General features: G+C 42.5%; 1 protein-coding gene across 1 annotated transcript; it reads right to left on the reverse strand.

Annotated features, from left to right (window-relative positions):
• Nucleotides 1-3051: 3051 nt before the first annotated feature.
• rgmd (RGM domain family, member D) lies at nt 3052-10782 on the reverse strand. Its single transcript, XM_072438289.1, has 3 exons — nt 10604-10782; nt 6517-7028; nt 3052-4422 (listed from the first exon to the last, which is right to left on the reverse strand). The coding sequence occupies exons 1-3, from the start codon at nt 10695-10697 to the stop codon at nt 3739-3741; spliced, it is 1290 nt and encodes a 429-aa protein (XP_072294390.1). The 5' UTR covers nt 10698-10782; the 3' UTR covers nt 3052-3738.
• Nucleotides 10783-15166: the final 4384 nt, after the last annotated feature.

The following is a 15166-nucleotide window of genomic DNA, read 5'->3' on the forward strand; positions in this document are numbered from 1 at the left end:
TTTATGATGCAGTTACTTAATTTCCGAGCCGGGTTTTTCGGGCGTCATGTTGCCCGGGGGCCCATCTGTTAAAAAGTTTGGTGACACTACAATAAAATGACAATGAGACAAACAGGAGAGCTCAGCTGTGCCGCGCACTGTTACTGTAAGACTCATTGTGCCTTTACCATTGAACACATTGGGCCCACATTGGGGTTGTGGGAGCCCAAAGGGAGGATGGGTGGGTGCATGTTTGCCAAAGTAGGACTGCCAATCACGCCATGTTATTTTTCTTCCAATCTCTATCACACGAGCCAGGAGCATATGATTTGATATGTAGGTCAATACCCATTCTGGAGCGAGCCACTGGGTGAGTCAGATGTGTCTAGTTGCTCCCTGTCACTCTGATTATTGAGCAGACGCAGAAAGATTGGGTTGGTCAGGTATGAAAGAGTCTGCAGTGCGAGATAGCAGCCTGGTGTCTGGAAAAACACACACAAACACACACACACACACACACACACACACACCTGTATTATCCTCACGCAGGTATACACAGTGAGAAATGAGCAACTCGTGCCTCTTTGTTCTGCAGCACTGACCCATGTAACAGGGTGTAATGTCTGGATGCCGTGCGTCCTCCAGTCAAGTGCATCATTAGGCAAAAGGCAGGTGAAAGTCTCAAGTCACACACTGCAGAGGTACGATCAGCTGCCAATAGAGTTGTCATCACACTGTGGACATCAAGAAAACCAAGAGTGTACGTGGGGTTCTCAGTGAAAGTTATCCATCTATCTTATCTATTGCTATGGAGCCTTGAACTTCCCCACATGGGTCAAATAAAGCTATACTGTGTCTAAACTGGAACAAATTAAGTTACAATGCAACTTTCCTCTAGGTGATGTTCAGTGTCTTATGTGAACCTGGCTTAACAGGGCAAAGCAAGTGAGATAGATGGGGTTATGGCATGACTCCTATTCAGTTGTGTACAGTACTAACATTTAATAGGTTTAAGGTGTATAATCTACAATAAAAACTCTCTCAAATAGTCTCAAAAAGCTTTAAAAAAAACTGATTGAAAATAAAACTGGAACTAACTTGGTTGTAATCTTTCAAAGGGCAAAAGGGGATGTTTCAGCATGTCTGTGGGTTATTTTACATTTGTCTGATACTTGGTGTACTGATCCGTCCGTGCACTGATCCGTCATCTGCTTGTGTCCATGGAAATGTCAATGCATTAAACCAAACCATCTCCATTGACACACACAGGTGACACCACCAAGACAAGTCACAAGTTAGATCTGTGGAGAGCCGGGCACATCTAGGGACACGTCATATTGAGATACTCCTGTATAAGCAAACACAACTGGATATGGACATAAACTGCACTTGGTGGGCTTCAATTAGCCTTTTTTCACCTTTTTATAGTTTTATGGTTCTAGAATCTAATTTGGTAGTTTCCTCTTATGAATGACACTGTCGCATTCTAAATTCTGAAAGCCACCAATAACCATATGAAAGAACAACCAGAGGACAAACAAGCAGCCCTAGGACGTGCACCATATCTTGAGAAACTAAAAATGACTGCTCCAAAGCTAGACACAGTCGTTGAGGAACAGCTGAATGTCTTTACAACTGCAGCTCTTCCAACATCTCATGCATCATTTAGTGTCAATAAATTTAGTGCGAATTCTGAAATCTGACATTACTCTACCAGCCATTACCAGTCAGCCTCCGAACACTGAATAAATAATAAGTTGTTGCAAACCATTTGATCAAAAGCACCCCGGCCTAATCCTATGAGGAACACGTTGCATTAAGACAGCCATCCATCTCCTCATTATCAATCAAGGAGAGGACTCACACACCACTATCTATTTATCTTGCCAAGTGCTCTATTAATATCAAATTAATGCCTCCATTGAGAGTATCAATCACTCACGCAGTTTTTCCTCAACTCATTAGCCTGGTAATTGTCCTTGTTTACTGCCGAAAGTCAAGACAAGATGACTTCAAAATATAAGCAGCATACCTCTGTCTTCCTGGACAGCCCATCGGGGGACATCTGTTGACAGGGCACATTCCCAAACCTTAATCTATCCAAGTCAGACTTTTCCATTTTAAAGTTGTCATAAGTGTTGCCCCATTTTGTGTGTGCTCTCACTTGGGGTGTATTACATAAGGATGAAGCTGTCAGAAGTCTACAGACTTGTTTGCTTAAAATGTTTGGAACAAGAACATGTATATCATGTCTGCTCATTTGGGAATAAGCTTGAGCTAAACTTTGACTATATAGTAAATAGTCATTATAACATGATCCATAACGGGTAGAGAATAATACATAATCTCATCATTGGGGCATCAGTGGATTGCAGCAAATGACCATTTTCCTCAATGTTAATGCTTTGTTATTATGACGAACTGTTAAGTTCTCTGTCAGTTTGACACAGAGTAAATAGACATCAACTCACTAACTATATCAGAGAGATTGGTAAACTGATGAGTGCAGTATGAGTGGCCTGTTTCAGCCGATGCAACAGAGACACTAATGTAACTTAATGTGATGATGGTTTCGTTACATTCATTACAATAATGCTGCACATTAGACAGGTGTGATCAAACAAATAATATACTTATGTTCATGTTGTCTTATTGTTACATGTTCTCCACTTACAAATAATGTTCAAAACAGCTTCCTGCCATCTCCACATTTTTTGTCAGAACTGCTAACATTGCTGACATCAGTGAGGCCAGTCATTGTTCATATGCCATGCAAATATGGGCACCAAGTGCTACAGTTGTTGACTCAGACCCGGTGTTAACCACAGACTAAATCCCATTTGGAGGCGTGCAGTGTTCTGGCAGACAGAGGCAGAGCCAGAGCCAGCTCAGCTCTCAGAGGTACAGCTTACACATGGGACCAAGAGCACACCGTGGACCCCTACAACTGCACAGTGAACCTGTCAGGACTGCCTCTGCTGCAGGCCGCCGCCCCTTATGGGCTGAGGACACCACTAGGTCTCAGGGGGTACTGCAACAGGAGAAATGAAGGATTCAGGAACTCGGTATGGAGTGTCCAACATTTTAATACAGAAACTTACATTAAGACCACAGCACATTAGTTTACTTTTTTATCATAACTCAAAATAACCTACAATTCACAACAAATGCAAAATATGTTACAGTTAAAAGTCTATACACAAGCAAATGTACACATATAAAACACTTATATACACTCTTTCAATATATTATTATATAAAGATGTGTTTGTTTTTTTACGTTTACAACAGGAAGCCAAGCAGCTTGAAGAGGGAGTGTGTTGCAGAAATGCTGAGTGCCACTCTGGCTCATGACTATGAATAGGTAGTTTTTACAAACAGTTGTTGGATCCTGTGCATTGAACTTGGCAAATTTCTACAGATAAATGTACGACAGAGACGTAAATGATAACATTCAGAAGTGCTGCCACAGCAGATGAGTTTGTAGCAGTTATTTACATGCATGAATCCTGTTGTAAACCTACAGACTAGGGGACAATAGTGGACTGACAGTTCCTATGTCAGAGTGAGGTTTGAATCCACAGAACAGCTCTCACCAGTGTGAAATCCTGCAAATGGAGAAAATGACACATTCACAGATTCCAAGAGAATATACTTTATAAAGAGTCTGTTCACTAGAGTCACTCTTTCCTCAAGCTGGTAATGCTTCCATGTAGTGTTTCCAAGTTTCTTTGTTAAAATCATTTTTCTTTATACATTATTACAAAAGCAGCAGAATGAGGAGGAGCAGAGGCAGAAGAGCCTGGCTGTGTGCTTGTGTGAACGACACAGCGTGGCTGTAAAGGCGGGGAGTCCTAGGAGAGTTTTGCTTTAGTTTACTGGGCGGCAGTGCCTTTAGGTCTTCCAGCGCGCCAAACGCTGCCATTGAGAACTCCGGGTCTCCGGTGGTCAGCAGGTCGAACACACACGACTGGAAGTAGACATCCTCCACCTGCAGAGTCTCTCTACACTTGGCTGTAGCGCGCTCCACAGTGTAGACCTGGTGGGGGGGCCTCAGAGGGCCATGCTCTGTGTTAGTGCCCTGAGCGCTGCCCGGGACACGCCCTCGGCCCAGCATGTGCTCTTTGATGAGCTCGTTACGCGGACAGCCGTGCAGGCACAGCTGCAGCCCACTGTTGTCCTCGGAAAAGTCCAGAAGGTCCTCAGGCATGCGGATGGCGAAGGTCAGGTAGCTGCCCACGCGTCTTATGATGATGGAAGTGCCCATGTATCTGGCCTGGATTTTCACCTGGCGCCCCACACCAGAACCACCCCGCTCCACAATGGTGAGGCTCTCTCCCCCACTGCGAGAGCCGTCCATGAAGGCCAGTGGCAGGTCTTCAGTGGTGGCCTGGTAGACCTTCTGATCTGTACAGCCCAGGTAAGATTTAAAGATCACTGTGATCTGAAAGTAAAATGAAAAACAGAACATGAATCAACATTGTATCAACATAAAATAAAGTGCATAGCTCTGTTATTTTCATGAGTAACACTGTTACACAAAAACATAAGGAATATAAGATGCAGCCCCGATGCCTGCCACCAGGTGGCAGCAGGACATTAGTGCTGAGTCCTTTGTCTCCTCTCCTGCAGAGTGACACTATTATCTGACTGTAATCTTTATCCTGGTTAATTGATAACGATCGGAAGTCAGAGGATTTCTGTCACTGTTTAACAGAACTTTTCTCAACCAGATTTGGATAAGAAAGCCCAGATAAAGAGCGCGTTGCCTCCACATTGCGCTGCGCTCTTCAAACGTCATCACCTCACTACTGCACATTGCTCAGACTTGCACTGTGGCTGTGATTCATTTTCCAGCCGAGCTTTGAAAAACACTAAGCCTCGTTTCTTCAGAGCGTCCTGACAAAGCGGCTGTGGTGGAGTTTACACTTATGGGGATACTGTACTTGATGGATGATTTCCAGTCTCAAGTCTGGCAGCTCAAAACAAGTCTGAAAGCATGATGTGGGCATGCGGGCACTGGCACTGACACAGGCGGCAGGTTTACGTTCAAGGTGCACACCCAGAACAAACTGTTACTGTTTTTCAAAGGTTGTGTTGAAATCTCTGCCGCCATCTCACTGTTCTACATTTGCCTTAGTTCAATACAAATCCACCGACTCTGTTTGTTTTCACACAGACGAGACGTAAAATTGGTGTGCGAAAGTGATAAGATTTTATTATGAACCGCCAAATAAAAGAGGCTGCTTTTATATGCAGGGCGCCTACTCCACCTCTGGCATTCCAGCGTTTTATCTGCAAACACCAGTCGCTTCAATTAATAGAATTAGGCCCTTGTGATGCAGTCCAATTATTACTTTATTTGTCCACATTATTCCATATTTACACAGAAAGGGCCAGTTAATTATTTGACCAGAGGGGTGAAAAAACATTCCTGATCATGGCGGCGGAGTAGAATGTTGGAGCGAGCTTTAATCACTTCCATATGACCACCCATGTGTTAAGGTAGAGCGCTCAAGCATGTCTGTGATTCAACACCAGCAGAACCCTCCTCCCTCTCCTCTTTCCCTCATAGATCTGAAGGAGCTGCATGACAAGAGGAATGCTAAAGGCTGGAGAGGCACCGTGGAATGACAATTAACTTCACATGTTCGATATTTTATGGCAATACTAGAACAATAAGAGTGCGCTCACAAACTCATATAGACCGTGGAGCTACCGCGTTAGGGACTGTTTGTCTAGGGCTCAGGCAGACAATTATTTTCATTAGGAGGAAAGTCCGAGCAATTATTTTCTCATTGAATCAATTATTCATGGCTCGCCCTAACTCTAACCTCAGGCATGTCGGCGTCTCGTCACTTTAAAGTAGAGAGCTTTCGTTTTCTATATGTTTTGTCCAGGTTTGTGATGTACAGACTCGCTACAATGAGCTTTGGCATGCAAAACTGGAGGAACGGAATAAAAATGTGTTGGTAAAAACTACATTTTTGTAGTAAATGACACTGGATCAAAATAAAATGTTTCACACACATTGCCTAATATTGGAACAACATTTAAAAAAACACCCACTCTGATCTTTCTGATGAAACCAGTTATCCTCACCACAACCACAATGTACTATTTGTGTCAGTGTTGGGACAGATATGTACAGCATCAGGTGTTTGCATTAGAGGTGGGCAGATTATTGAAATAATGGAATGAACATTATGAATGTTGTTTTAAAGACATGCAACATTTTAACATAAAGTAAATAGGTTGTAAATAATGCTTAAAAAACTACCAAATGTGTATTAAGACAATTGTTTGCACTTTTGTGGTTTATTTTAAAGGTATTTCAAATTAGTTGATTCTGAAACATCCGCTAATTAATTTAACAAGATGGTTTCACATTTCTGTTGTATTTTTCTCAACATCGCCCCTAGTTCACTTGTAAACAACCACTCAGTATAATTACAACAAAACTGTTGAATTGTATGTGATGAAGTAGTGACACTCTGAACAAACTCAATAGAGTATGAAAAGGAGACTATAAACATACCTTGCTAGTTGCCGTGGCGCTGGAGCCTAGGACCACAGGTACGTTGGTCACCTGCACGGACAGGTATCTGTTATCGATCAGAGGCCACGCCCCCTCCACTTTGCAGGTCTGAAACTCGTCTCTGAAAGTCCGCAGGTGTGGGTCGCCGAATAGTCCACAGTGGGCGTACTTTTTCTGCTGCGCGGCCGGTCCGGACAGCAACACGCGGTTCTCGTAGTTGCACTGCTCGGACACGGCAGGCCTGGAGGTGCTGGGGGCTTTGGCAGAGGAGGTGGGCCCATCGCTGGAGCAGTTGTACTGGGAGAAAAGCTCCTTGATGCGAAAGACGGCCGAGTGGTAGACCAGGTCGCCCCTGCAGCTGCGCGCCTGCCTGCGGGTGCACAGGGCGTAGGCCCGCAGAGCGATGCAGTAGTCCAAGTCATGGGCCACTTCCTCCTGCAGCCCACCTGACGTTGAGGTAGACGCCACGTACTCTGTGTTGCATCGCTGGATCCGACACTGCTGGCAATGAGCTGGGAAAGGAGAAGACAAGGAGTTTATCAAGTTTTTATAGATTGTCATTTAGAGGCGGGCAATATATCGAACTGTAGATACTTTTGTGAATGTAACTTTGAAGGTATGCTTAAAGGCGCAATGGACGATTTTTCGGCGATTTGAGAACGCAGGCGGAAGTGCACATGCCACTCCCCCGTGCGGACTGATACAACGCACACGTGCGTTTGTTTATTAGCGCAACGGAGCGCATCGCATCTCTCGTCTCCCGTAGATTTCTGTCCACTTCTGCGTCAGCTCGAACTGTCTTTCTCCGTCTTCATTTTGCCCCGTACACTGAGGGAACTATATTATGATAGATCCATGCGCTTAGGCACGCGGAAACGTGAGGACGAACCTCACGCGGCTGCAGGTGAGCGATAGGTGCGTTTTATGATTGATACGTGGCAGGACAAATGATTTATCCACGCCACGAGGAAATATGATAAAAAATTTGCTGAAAAAAATCGTCCATTCCACCTTTAAATATCAAGTAACGTTTATAGTAAAAATGCTACAAAAAGAACACATTCAAAATTTAAATGAAACTAGGTATGTTGTACATATTCAAATAAGGATATATGGTGTCATTTCTGAACTTGTTTGGAGTGACATTGAGATATTTATTTTTGTCAATAACGCCCATTGTCATTATTATTTATCTGATGTCGCTCGCACAAGTTCACATGGGATACTGAAAATACATGCAAAAGCTAATAATAACCAAGTAATACATGTAATTATGCAAATATTATTAGGACTCTTAGTCTCAATAGACAAATAACATGTGATGTCTTATTAAGTAAACTACAGATTTGACCAAGATAATATCACCATAATACTGTGATAATAATAATGTGTTATATCATGGAGACCAATCCCCTGTTCTTGCAGCAAAAAACACCATTTAAGTGAACTTGCTAACATTCAACTTAAGCGTTACCCTTAAGACTGGCAGTCAAAACCTTTCCACTATCAACTTTAGTTCAATCAAGAGAGCCATTAAAACCCAAACGGTCCAGCTCATGAGGGCCATGCTCCCACACTGTGCTTCGGAGTCAGTCAGAACTTATTTCCCCCAACCAGGGCGAACCTGCTGGAGGAGGAAACCGACCCGTGTAGAGTGCCACGGGGTGTTGAATGTGGTTTGGCTGTAGCTCAGAGTAACCCAACAAGTCCATTACTCCAGACAAGAGGGCAGAGGAGGCTGCATCACAGGCAGTGGTCCATGTTAGTGAAGTGGGTACATGGGAGAATTCAAGATGTATTTTGGTAACAGTGAGTCACAGGATTTAGAATTTACTCATTTGTGATTTGGCAAGAGAGTAGACATGGTTTTAGGTGTGCTTCTGTTGAGATGGCACCTCCTGGGATCTTATACATCAAATCAGCAAAATCTAATGTATCATTAGGAAGTTAGTATTATGTCTGATCATTTAACATCACAACAGTAACAATGTGTTCGCAAGAACTAAAAAAATATATTTATTATAATTTTAGAAACTATAATAAATAATTTCAATTCAATCTACACAATCTGTCTGTTTATGTGTCACTTTATCATACAGAATGCTTTTTTTCATAAAGCTGGTCATATTCTATTCAATTATATCAGACAATGAATATTAATGTTGGTCATGGCGTCAATAATCATTGATAATTGTAAAACCATTATGTTTTTGTTACACTGTGACAACCACAAATCCTCCACTAGAGTACAGTACTCTAGAGTACAGTACTCTGTCCATTCTAGTCTCACAGTACCACAGTATTGTCTGGCACACGATATTGTTTTATAAGAGATTTTACTTCATTGACATTAAAAAGTCAGTTTTCAATACGTTTTAGGCACATTACCATGCTATTACAACTGACTTTGGGCTGCAGTTGCAAAAAACAGCTCTCTATTGCAATAATCTAATCTCCTGTGTACTCCAAAACAGCTTCTAATCTCCGAACATCCCAAAGATAACACGACAAACACACTCATTGAAAAGTGTGCGTGTGAATTTTTGCAGGGCTTTCACACAGCTCTGAAGTACTGGAGCAGGCCTGACACATGATTAATGCATTTCACATTGACTGCACTTTAACACCGGCGCTGATAAAATGGAGCAGGGTGTGAGAGGTCAACCCAGAGGCATTCTGCATCTCTGAGCTCTGACTGGATCCTCTGAGGAGAGTGTGGTGACCGACTGTGATATGAATGAATCTCAAATAGGAGTTAGCAACGTATACAAAAATGTATACATCAAATTTGTTCCCTTTACTTAATCAGACAATATTTTAACAATGCATCAGGAATGTGCTGAATTGTGCCTGTGAATGTCTTGGTCCATCAAGGTTCAAGTATCAAAGAAAACACGAATGATACTACTAAAAAAAAGGACAGAAATATCATATTGTTTGGAAGATTACACTTGACTCAACACGTCTGCGTATTTTTGAGATCATTTAGACAAAGTATATAGATGTACAATTGATCTCAAAGTGGGAAACCAACAAGTGGGCCTGAAGTTAACATATTTAAGAAAGGGCAACCACTAAATAATTAGTGTAATGAGAAAACTAGTGGATAACTGTTTATACAAAGCGCAGCATCATGTTATAACAAGTCTTTAACATTGGTATTTATATGCAGTAAAAGGGCAGTAAACACAGAGCAATGTTCAAGCTGCTCTTATGGCAAACTCCTGTAATAGCACTATTATACATTGTACATAGTGTTTGTACAATTTTGTTTAGACAATTTTTCAGTAAAAACGTATTATTATTATTCTTTTTTTTATTTTTGATGAAGAAGTTCACCACCAAACCGTAAAACACAAGTGAAATTGAACTGATTCTTTTTAATAGCGTTTGGGGTACAACAAGTAACAGTTGTGTGCGTGAAAGTTGACAAAGTTGAAAATCAGACAAATGCACGGGCAAACTTCAGAAAGGCGTGTTCATTTAAGCGTTTCCGTGGCAAATACAGAGGTTTGTTTCAGTCCCAGAGTTAAAAGTGTCTTTGTTTCCCGTTAGTGCGAGTTCTTGGTTAAAAAAACAACAAGCCCCGTCCATTTGGTGCTACAGAGCTAACATGCTAACACTGAGCTAGCACGCAACTCCGCACCTTTGACAATCCCAAACTTTGTGTGCGTGCGGTTTTCAAAAGGGAGGAACGCGTGTGGTAAGTATGCAGAAAGTTTCGTGTGTTGTTGTTTTGACGTAAAGTGGTAATAAAGTTTTTAAAAAAGCGAGTGTGCGGCGCGTGAACTCGTGCTCCTGAGACACAAGCGGAGCAGGAGCAGGAGGACACGGGGCAACAGGCTTTACTTTGTCCCCGAGGCGCGCGGCGCACACGCTCGCAAAGGCGAATAAACTCCATTCCCCGGACAACAAAACCATGTCCAAATACAGTAAACACGTGTATTGTGCGTTAAGACTTCGCAGGTGAAGTTAGTTCCCACAACAGCGCAGTGAAAGTTAACTTCAGTCCAGTGCGTCGACTCCTCCGCGCGTTTGCTTTTGGCGCAGAGAGGCACGGATTGGAAAAGAAAAAAACATGTCTTACCTGCTCGAAACAGCAGCGAAAGTAAAACCATGACGAGCGTTACACAGTCCCGAAGCTGCCGCTTAGCCGTGATCTGAAGTCCGCTTCTCCCCATGCCAATCCATTCACCTAGAATGGGGATCCGCGACTGCTTCTCATCGACGCTGTGGCTGCGGGGAAATCACAGGGAAAAAGTCGTCTCCTTCCACTGCGCTGTCATTCAAAAAGGGGCCCCTGTCTTCAGGGCGGCTCTACATGGGAGGGGTCTGAGCTGCGGCAGGGGCCCATAGGTGATTACTGGCCAATGAAAGACTAATTATTCACTAACCACTTGATATTTACATGTAGTGGCAATTACTGGTATGAGGACAGTGGAAAAAAAGCTCTCCGAACAACAGCGGGACGGTGTGAAGTAACAGTTTTAATGAAGACTTCACAAGTGGATGGTAAGTTCATTATCCTCATAACAACCGCATGTGTATAGCCCAACAAAACACAATCTGATACACATAAAAGAGCCACAATGAACTATTTTCAACTATCACATAGCTTCATGGCCTGAAAAGTTGATTGAAGTTGTATTTTCCTTAGTAACTACAACTTAACCCTACAAAGCTCTGCAGGTCAGCTGTTTTGTTTGGCCACCCAGGACAGCTCCCACCCCCAACCCCGAAGAGGACAAATGTTTATGTGTTTCCAGCATCAGGCAGGAATCTCTCACCTGTTGTTTTCAAACTCCACTTTTAGTTTAAATAATGAGGTTTGCTTGACACCTGTGTGCAAACTAAATAGACCCAAACAAAGAAGGGCACAAAGACACTAAAGGAATTTGCCCCATTAAGCACCAGCAGGAGTCACAAGTTCCGACTTTATTTTTGGAGAATAGGTGCTTTCCAAGCCAATAAACGTCATTTTTGTAACGCAAATAAAAATGTCGATTACATTTTCAACAAATCTCAATTATTATCTTTTCCATGACTTGCTATATGCAGCAGCCTGTGTTACTCTTTTCCTTTTGTGGCAAACTTTCCAGTCCTTCTCTCTCTTTCTCTCTCCCTCTCTCCTCCAATGACACTCTGTCTTTCATTTGCACAGCTGCTGCAAGCCAAGCCCTATGTAAGCAGCACATACAGTACACTCACTCACACCTCCGCTAACACACATTCTGTAGCTCTGTGTCGCACAAATACATTAATAGGAAAGAAACTATTATGAACCAACTAGCAGCGTTAACAGTTCTAACAATTGGAATTGGTTAAAACAGTTCTCAGACGAAAATATGTTCTAGTTCAGTGGTAAATTCTCTTTCCATGAGGCTGTTATGAGCAATGTCTCACAATTGTAAACTCAAACTATGTCCAACATCATCAAACCTACGTCAAAGTACACAACTCTTGCTTTATACATTCGTAAAAGACATCCACCCGTCCTTTGCCCGTATGTTGCCTGTTTTAAGAGAGATTAAAAGTTATGGTGAGGTTTTGGTGCAGCTGGAACATTGGGGCCTCCCTCCTGCTTTATGAGGGAGAAGTGAACCCGGACAGTTATTGGATCACTGGGTTTTCTATACACCAACTGGCTCCTCCGACTGCACAATTGTGTGATTCAGGTGGCCTGTCAGTCCAGTGAAAAAGGTCTTCTTGGGCTCATGTTGATGCTGGCTATATATATATATATATATATATATATATATATATATATACATACACACACACACACACAGACACAGTACTATAGTGTAGGGGTTAAGGAAGACTGCTCAAACCAAGTGGAACGTGCAGATTGTTATGGTGCAGTAGGGAGGGGCCCCTGTCACCGTGTGCCAAGTCGGTCCCCCAGAGATCTCTACCTGCTCTGTTTGTTCAGCTAATTTTGGAGGGTTACTTGGTTGATCTGCTTTATGCTTGGCCTTTCACATATCCCGTTACATGGGTTACACGGCACAGCTTCTCAGAAATACCAAAATGTGCTAGTTTGTTGTGCATTTGGTTCAGGTCTTACCTTTGGTCTTGAAAATCAGCAGATAGCATTTCCTGGAAGAAAAAAAAAAGGCAACATTTTTCTAGAAGAGCAACTACCTAGATAAAACTACTACCTTTCATTACTGCTCCATTTGCCACTAAAGCTAGTTTTTACTTTTCTTCTTTTTGTTGCATTTTTGGGCTAAACATTTAAAGGAATCTTGGGAGGGAAAAGAGATTTTCAGTAAATCCCAAATATCACATCTAGAATGCTGAGACAAGACGGATACATGCTAATGTATACAATATCTACCCAATCATATAGAAAATGTACTTAAAGTTTCCATGTTTAACCTTTTACCATATTTGAGGAGTCCATAGTCAATCTTCAGTGTAAATACACAAAGCATAAATAGAACATTGCGACTTGTTTCAATTCACTATGGTGTGAACAATGCCACAGAGAGGATCTCAGCATAAACCAAGGACTCTTGTCCTAAATGAGCTTGAATTCCCAGTGCGAGGCTGATGAGCAGTGAAGCACACAGTTAATTGATGCAGGTGGATGGTAAGGATGAATTCAGCACATGAAAGAGCCTCCTGAAAGGCCTGTCAGTCTGATGGACACAGAAAGAACCCTTTATGTCCACATGCTTCCTTAGGACTAGGGATTGTGTGTTACAAACCAACAAATGGTTCATTTGAATGCAACAAATTGATGAGGCAAAATTTGTTTAGTTTTGGATTGGTTTCATTTTTTTCTGTTTTAAAAATATGTTTGCATTTTTGTGTTCAGAAATAAGTCATTTTATGCTCAAATTGAATGTAGCTGTAGCATTCAAAGTATCTTGAACTCAAACTAGAAAATTTCGTGTTGATGGTCACAGAATTTAGTAGGACATTAGGTGAAGAGTGTTGTAGTCTGACATTGCTCAACTTTTACTCAAGTAATTGATCAAGGAAACTGTTTCTACCATGGATCACTCCTGGACGAATGAGTGATGACACCAACTTAATCAATGCTTTACATAAACACATGCTACAGCTTTTGAGGAGTACGATTTTTGATCGGCACAAAGAATGGCTAATGGTAAGAGCCAAAGTAGTGACAGACTTTTGCAGAACGAGTGAGAGAGAAGCAGAGTGGGGGAGGGGCGCAGGAACAGGGGCGAGGATTGGGTTTCCTTTGACTGTGTGTCTGGGCAGCTCCACATGTTCCTCATTAAAGCGCTCACACTGTGGGAGCAGCTCCACACCAGGATGCTTGTTTTTGTTATTAGGCCCATCGCACTGTGGTCGGGTGGAAGCCCCAAAACAAGCTCGGGCCCAGTCTGTAGGACCATCTCCTCACCACGCTGTCCGCAACCACACCACAGTCCGCCATCTGCACCAACTTGTACTGGCATTAAAGTTCAGTGTGTACAGGAGAAGTGAGGCATATTTTATGGAACAGGACTCGGGCTGTACTTAAAGAGCCATCAACGCTTATAGAGGTTCAGTCTGTGGTGTGGCTGCTTTGGATCAACTACGCTACATGCAATCAAACTGAGAACCAACAACCATGTTGTTTTCTAACTAGTCAATCCTCTGCATTGATCTATATCCATTACAAACTAACTTGCTTTTAAGAAAATCAGAAGTACATTACCAAATACAGATTTCCTCTTTGCAATTCCCAATAATTCAAATTGTACTAAAATCGATGTCCATCTGTTGATACATACGCAGGCTTGCAAAATAAATAAATGAGGCCAAATTACACATTTTGTACTGTGTTTGTACTCAACACATGTCCTCTTTGTGTTTTGTTGTTTTTTTTCTCCATAATTTCCAAAATTAAAGTAGCAGCAAATTAGCATTGTTTCATGCTTCTGAATGCTGTCAAATTTCATGCTCCTCTAAGATCTGTCAGTGGAGACGTGGATAGTGTTTCTCTGAGGTTGATAACATCAGCGATTGTGATCAGGAGCAGCACGGGCCCTCCGCTGCCCCTTCATGCACCATGCCGCCGCAAAACAACACACTCGCTTATTGAATTTTAAACAGGAACCAGAGCAAATTGGCGGCATGAGTTTTTTTTTCTGAACCTCTGTCCGAAATGAACTTAAAGGCCGCAGCGTGGAGATTGAGACAGACAACGACTGTGGGGGCCCCTCTCTTTTTGTTATCATGGCCCAGATAAGAGGAGCTGTGGTGTTAGAGTATACAGAGCGGCCCTGATACAGATCTGAGCTCAAGCATCCCACTTACGGCGCTGTGATTGATAGCTGTCGGCACACTCTGGAGCTTTGAGGAGCTTCACTGCTGTTTGTGCTAGCCCCCTTCTGAAGGCGGGTCTGTTTACCTGGCCCCTCCGGATCTTTGTCTCTGAGTAAACATGGATTATCAAACGTTCTGATTGCGCTAAGAGAGGCTGATGGGCCTAAATTAAGATGCCATTTTACAAACATGCTATTCCCATTCACAAAACATCGAAAGTGGGTGTGGGGGGATTTAACAGTAGCTTTAAACATGCTATTGTATAAAGCTTCCTCGTCATTTTCTTACTCAGCTATATTTCGATTGATTCTTGCACATTTGAGTAGTCCTATTTTGTCCTGCATTTTTGTCCTGCTCAGAAAAT

Source organism: Eucyclogobius newberryi, unplaced genomic scaffold (assembly GCF_026437365.1).
Source record: "Eucyclogobius newberryi isolate DKJ021-1_F unplaced genomic scaffold, fEucNew1.0.hap1 SCAF_9, whole genome shotgun sequence".
Classification (NCBI taxonomy): Eukaryota; Metazoa; Chordata; class Actinopteri; order Gobiiformes; family Gobiidae; genus Eucyclogobius; species Eucyclogobius newberryi.

Excerpts from the sequence above, each read along its gene's own strand:
- rgmd (XM_072438289.1), bottom strand. The coding sequence starts at position 10,697 with ATGGGGAGAAGCGGACTTCAGATCACGGCTAAGCGGCAGCTTCGGGAC. Across the intron at positions 7,029-10,603 it reads TTCGCTGCTGTTTCGAGCAG|CTCATTGCCAGCAGTGTCGG; the intron begins GTAAGACATGTT and ends CTCCTTTCCCAG. Across the intron at positions 4,423-6,516 it reads GCGCCACGGCAACTAGCAAG|ATCACAGTGATCTTTAAATC; the intron begins GTATGTTTATAG and ends TTTTACTTTCAG.